Below are 22,515 nucleotides of genomic sequence, written 5' to 3'. Positions count from 1 at the left end.
CAATCCAAACTGGGTACTTTGCTAACCCAGTCCAAGGTTAATTCAGCAAAACAAAAAGATGCTATGGGTCAACTCAGCATTCACTACACTGAGCTCTAACTGGTGTATAAAAGGGGCCTGTCTAACTTTAGCCAACGTGTAGCAAAGATCAAAAGTTTAGGACTGTTTTGAATATAACTTTTATTATTTAAATAACTTGACAGAGATCTGAAGTTTCAGGCACAAATTCACTAAATGTTCTCAGGTGGTTTAGAGCAAACAGATTTAGAGATACCTGACGGAAATGAGATTACACAAATAAGAAGACTTCAGCTTCTTATTTTTGGCTCAGTGGTTAGTTTGTGTGTCTCAAACCATTAGTTCTTGAGATTCACATTTACTCAGTGGAAACCATTTCTACACACAGCTTCTGTAATGCATGAGGTTTATATTTCAATAGTATATCAGCATCTTAAAACTCATATGGCTGGAGATTCTTTTTTTTTTGGCAGACTGACTTCTCCTTCCACACCTCAAGCAAAGACATTTGACAATATGTCATGTTTATTGCTGTTTGATATTTGGTTACTGTATTGTGTTTTTTTTTTTATCATATAAGGCACTTTGATCTGCTTGTTGCGTAGCTGTGCAATACAAACTTGGCTTGACATAAAAATTAATACATAAAAATTAATGTATTATGTCTTATTATGGGTAAATGAAGACATAAATGTAATCTAGAATTGGTTTAAAATGTAATATTGAGCAGGAACACAATGCTAAGTGTTAAAACATACTCATGCCTTTTCAATTGAACTTTGGATTTGAAAATCTAAGCTGACACCTGGCGAAACATGAACACTAGATGGCAGCACCTCTCAGGCTGGAACCTTTCTTTGAGCTTCAGAGGAGTTTCTCATTCTACACAAGCTACAGTTCCTAAAATACTAAATGCATTTGTCACATTTATTTTTGTAATATTTGGTGCTTGTCTATGTGGTTTTAAGTGAGAAAAAATACACTCTGTAAGTATGCAAATAAAGAGAAATCTAATCAGAGTTTGAAATAAAAGCAATGTTAATGAGATTTCTAATGAATAGTGACGGCCCATATAATAATGAAGTCACTAAAACGATGAAAAAACCTCACTCTGAGGCTGAATCAATACAGAAAACCCTGCAGTCCAGATTTTTATGACAATTTTTCCTGACATCAACATCACAGTTGCCGTGGGGGTATCTTTTGGAATGACTGTTACCCATGTCACCTCTTCCCCCTGTTCTGGTATGGTCTGTCTACAGACAGCTCTCTGACTGTTCCCTCTTTTATGGTGCACACTGTAAAACATCAGCACACACTTATAAAAAACAAAAGGTTGTTTGATTGTGAGAAGCTGTTGGGAGGATTCTTTTATTCCAAAGCACAAAATGTTTACTCTTCTCACAATCCAGCTGGCTGCAACAAAATCCATTCTAGCCCAACCGACTGGCTCTATGTTCTGAAGAGTACAATATCAGCAAAAAAGACCAACATTTACCTTGAAATCATATACAAGGTAGTTCACGTATTTAATATGCAATTAGATCAAGACAGTTTCATTTGTCATGAAAGTACAAAGTTAGGAATACATGCACACATGAGGTACAGAGCTGCTGTATGTGCCTTTTATGCTCTGCACAGTAAAACTTTGGTTTCCAGGGGCAACAGCACAACCAGGTGGCATCCTGATGTGTTTGCTTGGAAGCATCCGGAATCACACTGTTTGCTTTTCAAACCCCTGATGTGTCTCCAGTGAAAACATTCCTGGCATGGGGGCAGGCAGGGTGTCCAGGAGGGATGGAGGGAGTGGAGGGGCTGCGGGGGGCAGCAGTCTTACACCAGGCAGGGCGGATGTGGAGGATCCTGAATCCTGGATGCTCACCATTACTAAAGCTCATCCATGGAGACCCAATACAGGATTAGAAGAGTTCCCAAATGTCAACTCATAGTATCTTTTAGCTTCTTATACCATCATGTTTGTACCCTACCCTGTCATAGAGTAAAGTACACAACCTAACAGTAGCTGCATTACAGTACCCGCCTAACAGTAGGTACAATAACTATTAAATGCAATGGTAAAATAAAGAACATGACAAACATACAAAGACGGTGTAGATTAAATTCAACATGCAGTGTTCTATCATCTAAAACTTTACACAACAAGAGTCGTTGATCAAGTTTTCCTTTTGAAAAATATTTTGCCAAAAATGTATAAAAAAAGAAAAAAGAAAACAGAAAGTAAATAGAACACGTCTAAAGAGTTGTCACATTCTCAGGGATTATGGACTGAATGGACTGAACTCACATGGTGCTTTCCTACTCGCATAGCATTATAATTCTGATTCCTGTTTTTTTCCTTCAGCACTGACAAACATAGTGTACAGTGTGACGCTATGTCACACTCTACACTTCTAAACTCCAGCGTAGGTTCCGTTGTAAAAGAATGGATTGTCTGTCACACAGTGACCTACGACCTCCGGTGTCCACCTCTGAACTTTAGGTTTGCCGTCCTGCCCCGGCCGGACGATGACGGTGCTTTTGGATGCTAGAGAGGGATCTTCATTGAAGAAGTTGAAGGGTCGAAGGAAGAAGCCCACCGCGTTGCCAGGTGTTGCCGTGTTGGGGATGTCTTCTGAATGAGGTACATGTAGGAAGCCCACCGTAACCCAGGCAACCAGATCCTACACACAATGGTGAAAATGCAAGTTGTTTTTCCTCATAGCCAAGACTATTTCCATTTGCTAATTTCTTAACAAAAGAGTTATTGTTCTTGAGAAATTTTTACTCTCTTGTTATAACTAAGATGACTGATTTTAAGCAATTTGAAAAATACAAGATAGTGGTATGATATCATGGCTTTGAAAGCTTAGGACATAAGAGCATAAATACTGAAACCACATCTCAAGAAGGACAAGAAGCTGCCTTTAAAGTACATCTTGATTTTTCCACAGTGCTGAATGCATCATGGGAGCAGAATCGTTTTGAAGGGGAACAGAATGTCCATTACCTGGTTGACAATGTTTTCATTGTTGCGGATGTAGTCCTCAAAGGACACTGCAGGCTCCCAGGGGTCGTTCTGAGTGAAGATGCTGCTGCTGGTGGCTTCACTGTCCCTGTGGCGCGTCACAGCCAGAGGATATCTGGGGAGAGATTATCCAAGATACATAACTTCTATATACTTCTTCTATATATAGAAAAAATAAGCAGGCATGAGCTGATTAACATTAGTTACCAACCAGGGCAACCAAAGTTATAAATTCACAACTTCAGATATATTTTGTCACACCCTTCCCTCGAATTAAATACCTAATATGAAATGCCAGAGAAATTGCAGTGCAGAACAAAAGTTGAGTTACAAGCAAGACAAACATCTGTTTAGAAATACAAGAAGCATATCAGATATGTTCTATTTATTTTTTCCAGATGCTTTAGGTCATAAATCTGCACACAGGAGTTACCTATACTTCATAGACCAGTTGCTGGTGCTAGATATTTTACTGTTCATTGCTTTTATGTGTTAGTTTATCATCTATTATGACCTTATGGTAATAGATTTTAGCAAAAGGTGGCAAATGTAGTTTTAAGACACTCAGTCCAAGGTTATATCAGGAACAAAAATACCTCTCATCAGGTCTGAATACTTCAACTGGATACTGATTCTTTGAGAACAATGTGTTGAAGAATTTGATTTACCTTGACCAACTGATGCCAACTTCCTCCCTCCAGCCTTTGGGAAGGACACTATGTGCATGGGAATTAAACTGAATCCTATAACCCTTCTGGTGGCCCCACTTGTTTTTCTCACTGGGGTTGTAAAAGTGCACATAGCGAGGGAACTTTTTGCCAAAGCGGAATGCAGCCGATCGCTCCGTCTTGTGCTCCGTCCTGTGGAGTTTGGACTGGACGATGAAATTATTTGGGCTCCATGGATTGGTGAAGTTCACATATTTCAGGTCTATCGTTTCAAAGCTGTTATCTCGACCTACATCCCAGAAAACACAAGAAGTTTGAGAAAGTTTTGTGTCAGAATATGGTGTCTATTGATATCATTTTGTATTTTATGTGACCATTAGAAATCAAAATCAGGAAAATGGACTCATATAACCTAATAGAACAATATAGAACATCTTGGTGAAAACTTATCACAATTTTGTCCAAATTGAAAACATATTTTTTTTGCAATACATTGTTTAGAACAATGCAGTATATTGGGTTTGAGACAAATTATGCTGAGTAGAACATATTTTTTTTCAACATGGGCATATAATTTGAGTATGATCCGTAGACTCCAATAGTTAGTTCTAGGTATTCAGCTGATTTGTCTACTGTCAAATTTGGCTACTTTAATTGTTTACTTGGATCAAGGCATTTGGTGATTGCTTCATAATACTCACCAACAATATCAAGATCCACTTTGTAGTGGATGAGGTGAGTGTGCAGGTTGCCCAGCACATAGTCGTACACTTTCGTGCCATAGTGAAGTCCATTAGGTGTGAAGAAAGTGGCATGGATGTATCCGGTAGCACTGACTTTTACCTCCACCACTCCATTGGGGTAAAACAGGAAGTCCCAGATGTAATCATAGTTGTAAACTGTTGAAGTTGTTCGCAACACCATTACAGTGTTCTCCAGACCTCCAAAGAAGTTGTATCCTCCTTTAAAGTTGGAGTTAAAATGCCTCCGTAGGGGCATGGCAGTGGTCATCTCAAAAATACACAGAGCATTTTTGTGGCGCGTGGGTTTGTCTGTGTCGAAGTAATGGTAAAGGTCGACAAAGGTGGCAATCTCTGGGCAGTCGATTCCAGGTGCCAGTTCGTAAGTTGAGGTTCCCATTGCCCACCCTGCGTCAATGTACTTTGTTTGCATGGCAGCAGGAGTATCCCCAGCATAGAAGGCTATAGCTTCCTGAAGACTGATCTCATAAGCGATCCTTTCTCCATTAAAGCGAAGGTCAAAGACTTGAAGGCCAGCCGATGAACGAACTCTGTAGGCGAAGGACCACCCAGCATACTCAACAAAGTTACGATCTATGGAGTAGCGATGCCCCTGGGGCTCAACAAGCTTTGGCCCATGAATATCAGTTGGTGTGTTACTATGACCTCTAGGTATGTAAGTCGAGTAAAGGTCTTCATCGTTGTGTTCAGGCAGTTTCAGCTTCTCCACTTCTCCCGATTCATACTTCTCTACCAGCTCCTCAACACTGTCAAAATACATGCTGTTGTACCAGACCTTCTCAACCGTCCACTTTTCTGGATCTAGATCCTGATGGTTGACCAATACTTCAAATCCAATTGGATGGATGAAATAACCTTCTACAAACTTCTGCAGCATGATCCATGTCCTTCTTTCACCTGGAGCAAGGCCCCGGGGAGCGATGTCTGAGAACGTCAGACAGCGGTTGGAACAGTTTGCATAAGAAAAGCCTCCTGTCGTCTCAAAAAGAAGCTTGTAAGCTTGAGCTGCAATCTTATTCAGGAGGTTTTCAATGTGGTCATACTCTACAATGGTGATTGGCCGGGACTCGAATTGGACCGGTTTCTTTCCCTTGAAGGTTCTGACTTCGTGAGACCTTGGGGACGGAAGCGGTCCCACAATGTACTCTGTAATGTTTGGCGTGGTCTGATTCCCAAACTGGATGATCACTCGAGCTTGGCGGGGGGGTTTGGCCTGACCACGGTCCAGCGCTCTCAGGGCCTCATGTTTCTTTGGCAAGTGGAGTTCCATCAGTAGGATACTGTTCCTCTTCAGAGTTTCACTCCGAGCATCTGTCAGTTTCATCTCTGGAATGCCGTGCAGGTAGGATCGTATGGCTTTCATCTCCTGCACAGTGAGGTCGGCAAACATTGGGGCACCATGGTGAGCCCACTCTCTGGTTCTGGCAGCACTGAAGCCAACCAAACAGGCCAGCTGCAGCATACAGAGAACCTTCATGGCTGAAATACAATAAGAAAATGACATCTTGAATCCATGAACATCTTGGCATATTCAAAAGTTTAATTGTAGCAGATTTATTTTCACTCACATTCAGATCAGATCAGATCATCATTATTATCTAAACTGCTAACTGCCTAATTTATTTACTACATTTCAGAATAGCATAATCCTTATTCCGTTATTTCATCTGGTTTTACTGCTATCAGTCTTTCCCTCTAACAGAACACAAACAGTACATATCAGCCAGAGCAATAAAGATGTCACAGCCAACTTTGTCCTGTCTGTTTATTGCAAACAGCAGCAGGACAACTACCGTGTTTCCCCGATAGTAAGACGTATCGGGGGTTTCAGGGGGGTCGGCTAATATAAGCCGTACCCCGAAAGTAAGACATATGTCTTACTTTTCGGGGAAACACCTCTCATCTAGCTGCGCGCCGCCTCCTGCCCACGTCCGCACTGTCCCCTTCTCCATACGTCGCCGCGTCTGCCGCCCCCCTCTGATCTTAATGAGCGCCGCCTCCTGCCCACTTCCGCGTTTTATGGTTAAAACAAAAAATTCGATATTTTTTTTCCAATATAAGACATACCCCGAAAGTAAGACATAGTGGGGCTTTTGGGGATAAAAAGAAAGTAAGACACTGTCTTACTTTCGGGGAAACACGGTACTTACTGCACTCTACTATTAAGTCTATATGTTTTTTCTCCGTTTTCAAAGTGCAAAACCCTGTTCTTTGCAGCTTTGGTCTCAGGATGTGCTCATACATTAGCCTTCATGTACCTTTGACATGCAGATGTAGAAATATGACCCATGCATTGTTAAAAAAAATTATATTACCTGCAGTTGTCCCTCAAATGCTTTAGGACAGGTTCGTCCAGGTTCAGCAGCTGTTTGGAAGTCTGTGGTACAGTTGAGAAGCGAAGCTGTGCAGCTGATTGTCTGTCTACAGCCCTACTTGGCCCAGACTTTGAGTGATTGGTTTGCAGATGGTTGTAAAATATGACGAAATACTAAGTAAGCGTCCAAAAGGCACCATAAGCATGAAACGATTTTCTTTCAGGAACAAAAAAGAATATTTGAAAGATGGATGGAAGAAAAAAAAAAAGCAACACAACTGAATTATAAATCAGTTCAAACATACTTTTTTCATCCCAAACGGAAATTAATTGTTGTTCTGCTTGGGGAAACATGTGTCCCTAAGCAGATCAGTAATATTTTACGGAAATGGCTTCCAATAAAATCCAATCATAAGATAAGACAGCTGCAGCAACAGTAACACCTTGAGTTTCTCAGACCATGCATGTTTTATGCAGTGTTGGATCTTCAAAAAAGATATGTGCTTTGTGTATCTAATGCCAGTTCTATATAGAACTAAATAACAGATTTTTAATGAGAGCAATCTTTTACACTCTTTTTTTATTTTTTTATTTTTTTATTTTGATCATTTATGATAAACAACCAGTACAAAAACAACACTCAGCATACAGCATCATGCTGACACATCACAACCCTCAGCAGACCCACAAACCAGATTCAACAAACAAACAACAGGTTACACGTTTAAGAAAGTCCAATTATGTTTGCATTTTCATAGACAAATAAGCAATTGTCCATGATCCATTGTGTGTGCATCCAGGTTCTCAGGCTAGAATTTACCAGAAAGTAAGTGTGAAAATAATGTAAGATTTACAAATGGAGCGAGTAAGTTAGATAAACACTTAAGTAAAAAAAGTTAAGAGTATTTGGATATATAATCTATTATATATATTCTCATATCCCTTTCCAAATTATGCTTAACCCATGCCTACACTTTGTGACGTGGCTGTAGAGGTATCCATTAAAACTTGTTCATTGATTTCTAAAGAGAGCTCATTTAGAGATTCCATGAATACATAAAACTAGTTAAACTTCTCAACCTGTACAAAGACATTTTGATTTCTGAGTATTGAATGTGTGAACATTTTATTTCTATTCATCTGGTCATGGCTTTAGACAGGATTTTGGTGTCACATATTATTAAAGATTTGAGGTGGTATAATGCTCTTTGAGATTGAAATTTGCCTGATTTTAATAGATGTGATTACTGAGGTTCTTAACGATGGGGTTTATTTTCCTTTAATGTATGCTTCATGAAGCTTTCCAATAAGACGTGATAGTAATTCTCCTGCAATTTTAAAAATGTTGTTGTATCATGGATGGTCTGATGGATGGTCTGCCTGGCCCAGGGGCAAACCGCAGTGACTGAACCTTGGCCCACTACTTCCTTTTTATGAGCCTCCAGTAAAAAAAAGAAGAGCAAATTTAAGTTAACCATTAAAGATTTTTATCTGCAGATATGATAAAGGAATTGTTCAGAACAAGTGAACACAAGCAGATATACTGTACTTTGTCTCTAGCTGTTTGTATTTTTTCCCTCATAACTGAGACCTCCAACATTTACGTTTGTCATTCCATGATGCATGAAACAATCGATTCATCAGATACACTGGCTCAACGGCTTCTTAAAAAAGTTACTAAGCCAATCACATGGAGGCATCTGAAAGCTTTTAGACATCTAAAAATGTCTTTTGAAATTGAAATGGAACACTAAAATGATGAATAAAGGAGATTTGCAGTTGGTTGCTGGTTCAAACTTCCACTCAGTCTGTCTTAGTGGTCAGAGGGCCCGTTGTTCCGGTGCCTAGCTTCTGTCAGTCTGCTCCAGGGCACCTATGGCTACAATGTAGTAGCTCGCCATGACCAGTGTCTGCATGAATGACTGAAAGTAGTGTGAAGTGCCTTGAGGTCTTCTGGACTTGATAAGGTGCTCTACAAGTGCAGAGCATTTACCATTTAAATCATTCTCATCACTTTCAATGAAAAGATTAAACTGCACCCAAATAAACCACATATCAAATTACTAAGAATTTCAAACAGGGAGATTTTGCTTCCGCAAAGAAAGCTTTCAGTACAGGACAGGACTGCCAGCGTATGGGCTTGTTGTAACTGAACAGTGCTAAGGAGCTTCTGATGCTGTTTCACAACCAAACCCTGCTGGAGATCTCTTTGGTTTTCATGATGAGCTGGGGCCTGAGAACAGAAATGCTTGGTACCCTGTTAGATAAAATCCCAATGAAATAAATCGAGGTGTGTTGCAGTACTCTGAAAAAGTTCAAGACGTACAAATATGTCTTTTAAGGCCAAATGAAAATATGCTAATGATTAACTTAGCAAATATCATAACCATGTTGGCCATCGTAGTTGAATTCATGTTCTATGTGTCTCTCTGTTACAGAACACCTGATTCATATGATTGCATGACTTCCTCTGTAAGCCATTAACTGTTAATAGCCTGTTAATCACACACTTATTCCAGCCAGGTGTGTGGCAGGAGGGAAACACCTAAAACTCTCAGGGCAGGGGTCCCTGAGGGCCGGAGCTGAGTATGTACGTCTGGTTTGTCCTCTTAGCGTCTCATCAGAAACAATGTTGAAGAGCACACACTGACTCAGCTCATTATCTTTATCAATATACTGACTGTCTAACAGTGAGATTAGTGTGCATGTACACAATCTGCACACCGCGCTCTGCCAGCTCCTTGACAGAACCTCAAAGTAACATCACTACCGCAGCTTCTCTTTTCTTTCGTTACTGTGGTCACAGCTGTGTTTGAGTCTCCTTTCACTCCCATCAGGAGGTCATACTTAGGATACTGCTGATTCTGAAAGCTCTGCACCCTAATGTCTGCCGCCACGTTTAGCTGAATAAATGTCCTCATCATCTTTCCTGAAGCACCTTTCTTTACGCGATTAAGCTCAGACAAACATCTCTTTGTTCTGCAGCCAAGGCTCCGCCACCACGCTACCGCCGGTGCCCCCGTAGTGCTGGTTGGTGTTAAATCAGAGGCGCTTAGGTCACAGGTTCCGTGTCCAATACCTGTGTTCCCAGCTGTTACCCTGACCCTCGTGTCCAGTGGCAGCTGGCTGAAATTCCACTGTACGTCCCCCACACTCAAAACCCCCACGAGTTCAGCTCGGCCACATCTCACTTCTCAAAGTTTTTATTACTCTCAAACCAGGAAGAATAATGAAAAGAAAAACAACAAACACATTGACAGCTTTTTTGGGAGGGGTGGACTTTTAAATATTATCCCACACTTGCTTTTTAAGGTGAGTGTTCCTTTTTTATCAGTGTATGAAGACATGAACTATTTTATCGTCTTAGTTGGTGTTATGTATTCTGTCTCTGTATAAAATGAAATGACCTGCCAATAACTCTTCACGAGGCTGTAAACCTTTTTGAATTTTATGGTTTTATGTCTTGAATTGCCTGTGAATTTGTTTTTGTCTTTTATCTCGGGGAGACGATTAATGATGTGAAGTTTATAATAAGATTTCAGTTTAAGAATGCAACAATGGAACATAAAATTTGTCAACTTTCCATAGGAGCTGTAAAGTCAAACATTACGAAGATGAACTTGGAACCAGGTCTTGTGGTTCTGCTGGGTCTGCAGCTGGTGGTGGGAGCCGGGTGAGTTCCAGTAGAGCTCCTGCTTCCTGAACGATAAACATCAACAAACCAATAACTAATATTATTAAGTGAGAAATGAGTTTACAAAAGGTTACGTTATTTTACAGAAACAAATTAGTAGCTTAATACTGTCCCACTATTTTAACAACATGAGTTCCAAATCTTTAGCTGAAAAGCAGCTAATTGTCATTAAACTATACAGCTTTTGTTTTTTCTTTTGCAACACTTTAAAATAGTTATACATACAAATAATGAACCAATAAAATACAACACAGATAATAAAAATTCTTATTTTTTTCAGATTTTTGAACTGGCAGATCTCCTGACTGAAACCTTTTGCTTTGATTTTTATGGCTAAAAATGGACAGATTTTATTAAGGATATGGTTGAGCTACAAATTGTTCATATGTCTTTAATATTTAGGCTTAAAGATGTTTGTTAAAGAAATATTTCCTCTGGCTGGAAGAGACATTGACTCTTGCAGTTGCCCAGTTGGTCATTCCTACAGTCTGATAATGTCTTTGGTGTCTAAAAAGACTTTTCTACTGATTATTGAGAAGAATTCCAAAATCAAATTTATAAAAAAACTTTAATAATAAATAAATATCTTATAAGTAGGGTACTCCCTATAAGTAGTTGTTCTTTAATATCCAAGATGCCTCTGTCAATTCCAATCATGAAAAACGTTCCCGTTTGAAAGGCAGAAAATAAAAATAAAAAATCTGCCCTGGGTCTGGAAATCCTGTCTCTAACCGTTTATCTCCCATTGCAGACACTGGTGTGAACGTGTGGTGGAAGACAGAGTGGAGTGGGTTCTGTCCCCACGACTGCAGCTGGAAGTGGGCTGCTCTGAAGTGTACCAGTACAACACCCAGGGATGGAGGCTGGATGTGGACAGGATGCGCACCGTGCATGGAGGGGACGACGGAATCGCTCGATATTACAAACAGCAGGGAGAGAGGGCGTCCTGCTTCTTGTACAAGTAAGCTGAGGAGAAGGTTCTGTAAAACGTCATCTCATGTGAAAATATAATGTTTAAGTTGTTGGACATGTTTCCTTTATAAGGCAAGAACTTGGTAAGCAGATTCTGTTGATCAAATTTGAGTCAGGCACAAACAAAATATACAAAAGTCTTTGTATGTGTCAATATATCATAGAATGACTTTTACTGACCATTCTAGGGCAAATCCACTTTTTTGGATTGGCACTGCATGTTTTTCTTTTAAACAGAATGTTTCTGTTACAAATACATCATTTTGTTCAGCAAATATGCTTTCAGAATTCTTTTGTTTGTTTTTGTAAGGTTTTGCGAAAATGTAGCATTAAATAAAATACAAAATGAAAAATACCACATGCCAGAAGTTATTGGCATCAGTATCAATATCGGTACTGATATCAGTATCAGTATCAGTCTCTTTATTGGCCATACTGACCCGGTATTTACCTGGTCTCAGGTTGATTCCATAATATGCAGCATGAGTCATGCTGCATGACACACGTCTAGCTGTTAACCAGGGTGACACAACCACATATCATCACTGGGAAAACTATTTTTTTATTCACATAGCTTATCTTTGATATAAAATTAGTTTGATGATCTAAAATATTTATTTGTGACACAAATTTAAAGTCAGAAAAATCATGATTTCTTTTTGAGTGAGGCTGTTCATTTGTTCTGAATTTTGTTTGAAATTCTCTCTCAAATAATAATAATAATAATAAAGAATGATAATAACATTTAAACACTAATTGTTTCTTTGTTAGTTAATAAACAAATAGTGTGAGTAGAAAGAAATTCTTCCTTGTATATATAAACCTTAAGACAACTTGTGTATGTCATGGTTTATGGTTTAGTTTGCACGTTTCTGTCCTCAGACCGCCGGAGATGGAGAGTCAAGCCGTGAATAAGACAGTGAGGACCTGCTGTGAGGGCTGGGGAGGACCTCACTGCTCTCAGGGTAAGGGTGTGTTCACACTGCAGCCTGAAGTGACCCAATTCCGATTTTTTGTCAATTCCGATTTTTTTTTTTTTTTACCGGGGCATTCACACTGCCAAGAATGCGACCTGTTTGCGTTCTGCAGTCTGAACGGGCAAACTATTTGAAAGTGTAGATAACTGCCACAAAAAGAAGTACTCATTGTTTGCGGAAGTAAACATGGAGGCTAACGGTGGAGCTTAGCTTACATATTTGAAGTTGTTGTCCGGCCGGAGCAGCATATTAACAACTTAATCTGCATTATAGTCCGTCATAGTTGTTGTTTTTCTTCCCGCTTGTGCGCGTATCAGGACGCAGAATAGTGAGATTTGTTGAGAATCAGTGACGTTCAGTTCGGAGGAATGCAACCTGGACGTTAGGTCGCATTTGAATCAGATACATATCGGATATGGGTCAGATTCGAAAAAGAATCCGACCTTGTACTGTTCAGACTGTCATGAAAAGATCGGATACAGGTCGCATTACGTAAAAAAAAAAAAAAAAAAAAAAAAAATCGGAATTGAGTCACTTCAGGCTGCAGTGTGAACGCACCCTAAGAGAAGAAACCACTGGTCTGCTCCTACATGATGGCAGTAAATGAAGTCAATAAAAATGTGTTAAGATTTAAACAAGTAAGCGAGACAAAACAAAACAAAACAAAAAAAATGTTAAAAGTTGCGTAAAACCTGCTGTCAAAATTACCACAAGGGCTACATGTTCATCTTTCGTTTCCTTTGCCTCTCAGGTGTTGGGGTCCGTGGTCAGTGCTATTCCACATGGAACTGTGAGAAATTCCCAGGAGTTCATAACTCCTCGCTTATGCCGATGGAGCAATGCTGCAGCAGCCTGTGGGGACTGAGCTGGAAGAACGCCTCGGACCAAATCTGTTTGACTTGCACCTACACTCTGCTGCCAGGTCTGAAGCAGCTACACAGGAATGGAATGACACCAAGCCTTGTGAAAGATATCTGACATACACTGCCTCTCTACCTCACTTCTAGACTCCCAGTCCTCTCCTCTGGTGCGGAGCGGACTGCTGGGCACTGCCAGGGTTCCTCTGGGCTCGGCCACATGCGTGTCCTGGGGAGGAGCCCACTATCGCACTTTTGACAAGAAGCACTTCCACTTTCAGGGAAGCTGTACATACCTGCTGGCCTCATCTACCGATGGCACCTGGGCAGTTTACATCAGTACAATCTGTGACCAGAGAGGAGACTGTAACAAGGTGACCATTCCCAATCAAGCCCATCCTGTGGTAGAGGATGTAGTGTCTGTCGGCACAAAGCACATCTTTGGACCACATCTGTGAATAATAATCAAATATCTGTGCAAATATCATTTCAGGCGCTGAGGATGATGCTGGGTCTGGATTTGGTTTCTATTCATCATAAAAATGTAACACTGAACAGTCTGCCTGTTCCAAATGGGGAGCCACTATTTCAAAATGGTAAGACAATTATTAGAAAAATCTATCATTTTCTGGCTCTATGTGAAAAATCTAACATCTTGAACCTCAGAACTGGTTGAGCTGCCATTTGCAGTAAAAAGACTAGAAGACTTTTAAACCACTGTGGAAGAATTCTGGTTCACTCTTTGAGATAGAATTCAGCCCCACCGGAGTGACGGAACTACCTCAGTATTTGCAAAGTTTTTTTTTTTTTCTGGACTTTCTGCTTCTGGATTCCCTGCAAGAGAATAGAATTTCTGGTTCCATTGATCACAGTAAATCATCCAGTGTCTCATGCAGCAATGCAGATCAAAACCTTCACACTAAGTCCACCATGTTTGATTTTAGGTTTTGGTTCTGTTTCTGAAATGCTGCCCAGGTTTAACATAAGATGTACTGGGATGCAACTCTAATAACGCTCCACTTTTGTCTTGGTACAAACAAAAAAAAAAAACAGTTTTCATTTCTGGACTGCAGCACTCATTGGTTCACTGGAGTCCCAGAGCCTTAAAAATAGTTTCAAAACCTTTTCCACAATGATATATATCAATGACATCGTGCCTCATCAAGTCTTAAATTTATTTAGGTCATGTTATGATGTGTTGCTTTTCAAGATTAGCCTACTTTAGGTTGTCAGGCAACCTATGAATATTTTATTCTTGAGGTCTGGACATAGTGAGGCCGGAGTGCGGCTAATAAAACTGATAGTACTTTTTGTGGTTAATCACAAGGGGAAGTTACTTTATCAAACAGGTTTATACAACTCTTTCTTCTTAATAAGTGAATTCTTCATTTGAAAGCTGTTTTTATCATTTATTCTTATTTTACCTACAATTTATTTTTTTGGTCATTTGAAACATGACAAAATAGCAAATAAAAAAAAGTAAGTAATGATATATTTAAAACCATTGTAACATCTCTTCCCATAAATAAATAAGTCATTTAGTTTTCCCTCTCATCCAGAACATTTTGATGAAGTGATGCTAAAGCTTTTGGATTCACACAAAAGTTGAGAGAGGTGGAACGTCGGCCATGTATGTCAATGTTGAAGATGGAAGCTGACCTCTCAACCTTTAACCTCTATTCAAACATTGATTTATATGGACGTGCAATCACAAGACCTGCAGATTCAGAGTCAGTCAAAACAAAAAATAGCAGTCTATTACTTGTAGGTAATAGACTACAAGTGCTTATACATTTATCTCTAAATACTCCATCCTGTTACTCCTGCTTCATGCAGGTCAGCTGGAAGTCATGTCAGGATAACTGATTTCTATTCTTTCCTTACGTCCTCACTTGGTCAGTTTGACCATTAGCTGCTTCCTTTGGTGCAGCTTCATGTCCAAAACAAGCTTTATAAAATCTAAAGTTTACCCTGATCTGCATTAAAAGATATATATTTTAAAGCCCCCTAAGTTGTAGCTTGTGATCAGTCTTTCCCTTGGCCTGGTTTCCCACCATTCAACCCTGAATATTGAAATTTGTGAAAATGCTTTTTTTAAATGATTTTTATTGTTAATCAAAAGTCATGCATTTTGCTTACATGAAGAGTTTTTCTCTTTGCCTTTAGGAGTGAGCGTCTACTGGCTTGGGGACTATGTGTTTGTGGAGAGCGGGGTGGGGGTCAGGGTGAAGTTCGACATGGTCAACATGGTGTATGTGACGGTGACCTCTGAGCAGCTGGGAACCACCAGGGGACTCTGTGGAGTCTTTAACAACAACGCTGATGGTAAGAGTTCCCACATGCATGTTCACTACGGTGTGCTGCAGTTTCCCACTTCGTTTGGTTTCTCTAAGCTGCATTTGAATTGCTGTCTGTGTGAACGATCACAGATGATTTCACCACGATGGCTGGAGACGTTTCTTCATACGCTGCCAGTTTTGGAAACTCATGGAAAATTCCGGACCAGCACAACGAGGTTCTGCTATTCAAACATTCCTTTAGAGAGTCTTCACCACTTTCATTGATCAGTTTAGTGTTTGGCTCTTTGTAATAAATTACGATGCTTTGTTAACATCGAAAGTTGTACAAATACAGCTGTAGTTGCCTAAATGTCCTTCATTGAGGGGCCTTACTGACTGAGACTGGTTATTGGTCCATCAGGACTGCAGTGATGCAGCTGAGCTTGGCCACAGCTGTGATGTCACAGGAGATCCCGCTCTACGCCGGCAGGCAGAATCAGTGTGTCGTCAGCTGCTGGAAAAACCCTTCACACACTGCCACAGCCAGGTCAGCAACCCGGGAAATGAAGTGAAGACACACACTCCACTCATCAGAACGTTGTGGCCTACTTCTAATCTCCAGGTTTACAAAGCTTTGGCCTGGTGATGATGTGTTTAACCAGTTTAGATTTATCTTTAATAACCACACACACCTCACACAGATCTTGTATTTTATTATCCTGGTTGCTGCTGGATTCTAACCTGAAACAGTCTTTTCATCACCTGATCAATTGTTTTAGATCATTACCTAAAAGAACCTGGAAACGGACAGAAGAGTTAAAAAAAAAAACAGAAAGAAAATCTATAGGTCTCCATAGAGAGGAGACATTGTTGGTGTTTATCACCTAGCATGTTCAGACATGCTTAACATGAATATCATTGGAGGGAATATAAATCAATCAAATCTGGTGCTTCTAAAAACCTGTCAACATTTCCAAAACATTCATGCTAACCATGATTAAGAGAGATAAATGTGTTGAAACATCAGTTTTTCTCTAATAAATCTGTATAGAATGTCAAAACTCTTCAAATGCATTAAATGGATAGTGGTAGATACATTCTTTGTTTAAGAATGGGTTCTCATGGTCTGAGGCAAAATATTAGCACGGCTCTTGACTGCACTTAGGAGGTGATTCAACTATTTGATTGAAGAGTGTTGAACCTGGGAGACATCTAAGAGTTGCAGGTCACCGGCCCTCCCCTAATCCTTTGCTCTGTCTGGGTCACTCACTGGGGCTAGTTAGAAGAAACATTTTGGTGAAATTAATCGCCTAAACCTGATCGCCCAGGCCTGTTTTATTCAAACCATAGTGGTTTATAATTAAATGACAAAAGGTTGTGTCTTTAACTCACAGGTGGATCCAGGAGCCTACATGGACAGCTGTCAGTACCTGTACTGCAGCCTCCCACCCAAAGAGAGGCAGGCTGCAGTGTGTGACACCCTGGCCAGCTACACCCGGGAGTGTGCTGAACAACACGTCATCATAATGTGGAGGACCGCAGCACTATGTGGTGCAGAAATATAAGATTTTAGTATTTGACTTAGAGATGAAAATTGTGAATGTTATTATCCTCCATTAAGTCATGCAAAAGCAGCAGTTTGGTTGTTTGACTGTGTTTTCTCAAAATCTCCCTTGTCCCTCCAGGTCGTGTCTGCCCCAGAGGACAGGTCTTTTCAGACTGTGTGTCCTCCTGTCCTCCGAGCTGCTCTTCTCCTCACCCCCCGGGGCCTGCTGCAGCCGTGGGTCAGTGCAGAGAGGAGTGTGTGGGGGGCTGCGAGTGTCCTCCTGATCGCTACCTTTACCAGGGTCTCTGCTTGAAAAGAGAAGACTGTCCCTGTTTCCACCGCAGGCGCATCCACCAGCCTGGGGACAGGATACAGATGAGATGCAACACTTGGTGAGAAACGACTCTACTTGTCCTGCAACAGCATCCCGAAAAACCTTTTGCATGTTTTTCATTCTGATCCTCCATAATGTGTCCCTATTCCCCCAGTGTGTGCAGGGCGGGTCAGTGGGAGTGTACAAGAGAGAAGTGCGCCGGCCAGTGCACTCTGATGGGGGCATTGCAGGTGACCACATTCGACAAAAAACGATATGCACTGCCTGGTGGAGACTGTCCTTTCATCGTTGTGGAGGTAAGACACAAACGACAGCGCACACAGTGACGCATACTGAGACATTTGGGTGGATGCTTACTGCTGTTTGCTCCCATCTTTGTGTCCAGGACTTTGTGGACAGGAAGTTGGCGGTGGGAGTGCGTTGTGGAGAGTGTACAGCTGGGGATGGGGCAGCGGGAGGAGAAACGGGCTGTCTGAAGGAGATTACAGTGACGGCTCTGCACACAACAGTCACCGTTACACACACTGGTGAGTTAGGATAAATATGTCATAGTGTTGAAACTGTTGACTAACTGAGTAACTGTAAGGAACTAAATATGAATAACAGAATTAAAAGAACATCAGTTTTTTATATTTGAGTCAAATTTGGTGTGTACTTATTTATTTTTTAATATCTTTAAAGTGGGAAGCCAAGTAAAAACAATGTCCTGATTCTAATATACAACGTGACAGTGGTGTTTTCCAAATTTCTTTGCAATGGCTCCTACATTAAGGTACATGTTCATATTTTCAGACTAAACTGAAAAGGAGGGGAACAAACTATCTGTAGCTAAACTAGATGTTAGGCAACACAGGAAACTAATGTTCAAGACGACTTTAGGAAATAAGCAGAACATCTGGCTTCTTGGAAAGAAAATGCAGAGAAATAGGGCTGGACAAAGACCTTTGCTCAGTACTGTTTGTTCACTGGATAAGGCAGAGTGACACATTCAACAATTGTGGGATGTGATAACGAAGTGTTTCACTGGTGAACTTTACTAACTGTGCCAGAGTAGATTCTTATTTAGTCTTTTCATATTTAGGCCCATTCACTTTCACCTTTCACATATTTTCATGTTCAGATTTGCCCAAGGACACAATGACTTTGACAGACGGAGCGGGGGTTTGAACCTGTAACCCATTGTTTATAGAATGGACTCCCACTACCTGAGCCACCCTGAACCTATGTTTCAGGACAGTGTTGTTCTTTTTAGGCACCGTGACTCTGAATGGCCAACGGGAGATGATGCCTGTGGCGACTGGAGACCTGGTTTTGCGCAAGGCCACCTCTTCATTCATCGTCATCCAGACTTTTGGAGCCCAACTTCTATGGTACTTAGATGGATCCTTTACCCTCATCAGCCTACAGCCTGGTTTTGCCAACAAGGTGATACTGAGACCACATGTGATCCTTTTCTTAGACATCCACTTCTAGAAAAACAGATTCCTGAATGCTTATTTGGTTGCCTGTTGGAAAAAACAAGTTACTTTGTATGCAGCCATTTCTATGCGAATGTCCCTTTAGCAGTGGTGAATGGATGCACATGTTGTGTTTAAGGTGCGTGGTCTATGTGGAACTCTGACTTGGAGCCAGCATGATGACTTTACCACCCCAGAGGGAGATGTGGAGAACAATGTTTTATCCTTCGCAGAGAAATTCACAAGTGAGCCCTGCACCCTGCCTGGAGGAACTCCAGCTGATCCCTGCTCCACATACACCCAGAGGAGAATATACGCCCAAACAGCGTGTGCCATCATACATAGTCTGGTCTTTCAGGTCGGTGTGTATGACAAGAGTTTTGTCTTCCTACCTCTCTCTTCTTGATCAAACAATCCTCTCACCTCCACCCTGCAGGTGTGTCATGACGTAGTGGACAGGGAGCCATATTTCCATCTCTGCCTGTCGGAGGTGTGTGGCTGTGATCCACAGAGGACATCATGTCACTGCACCGTCCTCACTGCCTACGGCCGACACTGCGCTCAGGAGGGCGTCACAGTCCAGTGGCGCAACCAAACACTCTGCCGTAAGATGCTCCCCGGTCCCCTTCTAAAAGATTACTTTTTTATTTACAGTTCATTCAACAACTGGCACCTCTATCTAAGTTGCGCATTCATCATTTAAAATAATTGTTTGCCTCCCAGATGCACGTATGTTAAAAGCAGATCTCTTCCTACCCAGCGGTCCAGTGCACAGGGGGCCAGGTGTACCAGGAGTGCGGTCATACCTGCGGTGGCTCCTGCTCAGACCGGCGTCAGGGCTGGAGCTGTGACGAGTTCGGCTCTGAATCAGGACGCGGCGTGTGTGTTCCAGGTTGTCAGTGTCCAGCAGGACTTGTGCAGGACCAGCAAGGCCAGTGTGTGCCTCTCTCTCTGTGCCCCTGCATGGAAGGAGACAAGGTCTACCCAGCAGGCGCTGTGGTGCAGAAAGGCTGCAACACTTGGTATGTAGAGAGGGGAAGGAAATTACACAAATGATGTCAAGTCAAGTCTTAACTTATGTCTAAACCTGAACAACAATGCTTAATTATTACTTCTTGAAAAAAGTGTAGGATATTCACACAAATTCTCCAAGATGAACTTATCTTGTGCTTTACACATAAAAGTAGAGTTTCCAGAGTTTGAAAACTCTACTGGGACTTCAGGTGGAATTATGTGCTTTGGTCAGATGATGCTAAGATTGAGTTTCTTAGCAATATTCCTCTGGGAGGTTTGTCATTATTGCACATAGGATACAGTTCTGGAAAATCACCTCCTGCTCGATGTTAAGTATGGTCTTAAACACTGTGGATCTCTTTGTCTTCAAATGATCAGAATATCTTTAGTAGAAATTTGAAAAGCCTCTGTCAGAAAACCGAAGGTGGTTCATTATTGGGGAAAAGTCATGATCCAAAAACAATAAGGCCGAATCAACATAGAGATGGTTCACCAGTGTCATCATAGTCCCCAAACCTACAGTCAACTGAAACAATTGGGCCATTTATCAATCATTTCTGATTCTCAAATCCATCATTTGGTGTAATTTTTTACAAAAGTGAATAAATATTAAATGTACAGTTTTTTGTTAGATTTGATGAAATGAAGCGATTCTAGTTGAACATCACAGTTACATTAAATCTAATATGGGTATTATTTAGCACCTTATTTATGATGACCAATAAACATGGTCATTCCTTTATATATAGATCAATATCAATATATAAAGGAATTAGAAAGACACTATAGATGGCCTGATCACTGTCTGACCTGGTTGTATGTCTGATATGTAAGAGCATATCAGTAAGTTAACGTCTTTCTGATATGCAGAGTTTATATGTGCTGCTTTCACCAGCACCATGAGGTGTGGAAATTCAGCTGTTCAAAGTTCCTAGAATTAAACATGAAACTAGAATGTGACACTGAAAAGATGTTTAGCAAGTCGACTTCTCGTCACTAAACCTACAGTGACAGACTTTGATCTAGTCTGAAGTCCGTTCAGTTGACTTATCAAGCCACTACTGACCTTAAATCTCAAACTAATGCTTTTTGTGTCAAAAAGCATTCAGAGAGCAGGAAGCCACGTTCTGTCTGAAGAGGAGACCCTGTGGTGGGAGAGCTCTGATGAAATCACTCTATGATCCTGCTCCCTGAACCAGGATAGGTTGATTTCATTGCATTTCTTCACCACATCACAACACATGGAGTCTCTTCAAACTGCCCTCTAAAGCCTGGAACTGATCTGATATCCACTCTAAGCTTTATGTGCAGTAGACATCATCTTTCTACTGCCGACAGCAACCTGTCTGTTGAGCTGACTCACTGTACTGCGAACTGGCTAATGATTATACAGATACACAAAACCATATAAATTTAGTGCCTGGAGCGACAGTCCTTGGCAGCGAAAGGATTATAATAAAAGCTGAGCACGTTTTGTTGACTTGAACATTTATGGATGTGTTGTAAACCTGCCTGAGCGAGCAGAAATGTAGCAAGCATGAAAGATCAGGGATGCATTTCAGTCCACTCAGCAGGTTTATCTGGAACTGTTTTTCTGTATCACATGCAGACGTTACAATTTTCAGATAACTTTAAAACTTTCGCAAGCATCTAACATTATTCTCCCTCGCTTTCCAGCGTGTGTGAGCAGGGAGTGTTTAACTGCACCCAGGAGCTCTGTGAGGAGGTACAACAGTGCCCCCACTCTCTGGTCTACTCTCCACGCTCCTGCCTCCTGACCTGCTCCAGTCTGGAGCCTCCTGGCCATCAGCCTGTGTCCAGCGTCTCACACTCCAGCTGCAGGGAGCCACTGTCTGGCTGCGTCTGTCCTCAGGGAACTGTCTCTCTAGTACGTAAAAATTCACTTTAGCCCTTTGTAGAAAGGATAGAGAGAAGCAGCTGGTCCTCTATTGCCTTGCAAAAGTATGAAAAAAGGCAGTCCAGCAGGATGATGCTGCCACTACCGTGTTCTGTTTTATGGATGTTGTAGGGATTATTGTAGTTTAACTATTTTCCCCCACATTCAGGATTTTGCATGTCTGAACAAAATGATTAATTTCACCTCACCAGATCATCTGTGTGCTGTCGTGAACATTGGTAAAGCAGGTGAAAGTCTGTAAAGCTGGTTTTGTTCTGATGTACATTTTCTGTCATGGTCTCGGGGTGTTTTAGGTTTGGTTTTGGTTCCTCAGTTCTGATTTGGTATCTGTTCTTATTTTGGTTCAGATCAACCTGGTTCTGCTTTCCTTAAGTCAGTCCTGTCTTAGTTACTAATCATGTTTCTTATGTTTAGTGATTCTTTAGAGGTAAATTCATTTCCTAGTTCCAATGTACTCTCCCTCGCCCCCATGTGCTATGATCTGTGGTTCTAAGTCTGCATCTTCACACGTTTCAGGAGGATCGCTGTGTTCCACCAGAGGAGTGTCCATGTCACCATAACGGACAACTTTATTACACCAATGACACCATTACCAAAGACTGCAACACATGGTAACATCTACAGCTGCAGGTTTGTATCCCCACCCTGTAACTACACCAAACACATTTTTTTTTTTTTCCT

General features: G+C 41.1%; 2 protein-coding genes across 2 annotated transcripts in view; one reads left to right on the top strand and one right to left on the bottom strand.

The window, feature by feature from the left end:
• Window positions 1-1,373: 1,373 nt before the first annotated feature.
• aoc1 (amine oxidase copper containing 1) lies at window positions 1,374-7,176 on the bottom strand. The gene is made up of 5 exons (XM_014982604.2): window positions 6,788-7,176; window positions 4,413-5,951; window positions 3,712-4,000; window positions 3,026-3,158; window positions 1,374-2,699 (listed from the first exon to the last, which is right to left on the bottom strand). Exons 2-5 carry the CDS (start codon window positions 5,947-5,949, stop codon window positions 2,430-2,432), a joined length of 2,229 nt encoding a protein of 742 aa, XP_014838090.2. The 5' UTR covers window positions 5,950-5,951; window positions 6,788-7,176; the 3' UTR covers window positions 1,374-2,429.
• A 3,224-nt stretch (window positions 7,177-10,400) lies between these two features.
• The window catches only part of sspo (SCO-spondin), a 76,248-nt gene continuing 64,133 nt past the window's right edge, over window positions 10,401-22,515 (top strand). Inside the window, 19 exon segments of the mRNA XM_088001615.1 lie at window positions 10,401-10,459; window positions 11,232-11,441; window positions 12,335-12,417; window positions 13,181-13,351; window positions 13,437-13,660; window positions 13,780-13,882; window positions 15,453-15,611; window positions 15,716-15,801; window positions 15,987-16,112; window positions 16,960-17,116; window positions 17,251-17,503; window positions 17,600-17,741; window positions 17,831-17,972; window positions 18,698-18,870; window positions 19,042-19,260; window positions 19,339-19,507; window positions 19,663-19,924; window positions 21,594-21,804; window positions 22,351-22,445. Of these exon segments, the coding sequence (XP_087857741.1) occupies window positions 10,401-10,459; window positions 11,232-11,441; window positions 12,335-12,417; window positions 13,181-13,351; window positions 13,437-13,660; window positions 13,780-13,882; window positions 15,453-15,611; window positions 15,716-15,801; window positions 15,987-16,112; window positions 16,960-17,116; window positions 17,251-17,503; window positions 17,600-17,741; window positions 17,831-17,972; window positions 18,698-18,870; window positions 19,042-19,260; window positions 19,339-19,507; window positions 19,663-19,924; window positions 21,594-21,804; window positions 22,351-22,445 (3,044 nt within the window).

This window comes from Poecilia mexicana, unplaced genomic scaffold (genome assembly GCF_051168715.1).
Source record: "Poecilia mexicana isolate PSO_F unplaced genomic scaffold, ASM5116871v1 scaffold_20, whole genome shotgun sequence".
NCBI classification, from domain to species: domain Eukaryota; kingdom Metazoa; phylum Chordata; class Actinopteri; order Cyprinodontiformes; family Poeciliidae; genus Poecilia; species Poecilia mexicana.
Note: the sequence above shows the minus strand (reverse complement) of the source record. Positions and strands in the feature narration are given on the sequence as shown.

Excerpts from the sequence above, each read along its gene's own strand:
- aoc1 (XM_014982604.2), bottom strand. The coding sequence starts at position 5,949 with ATGAAGGTTCTCTGTATGCTGCAGCTGGCCTGTTTGGTTGGCTTCAGT. Across the intron at positions 4,001-4,412 it reads AGTGGATCTTGATATTGTTG|GTCGAGATAACAGCTTTGAA; the intron begins GTGAGTATTATG and ends TCTGGGATGTAG. Across the intron at positions 3,159-3,711 it reads GTTGGCATCAGTTGGTCAAG|ATATCCTCTGGCTGTGACGC; the intron begins GTAAATCAAATT and ends ATCTCTCCCCAG.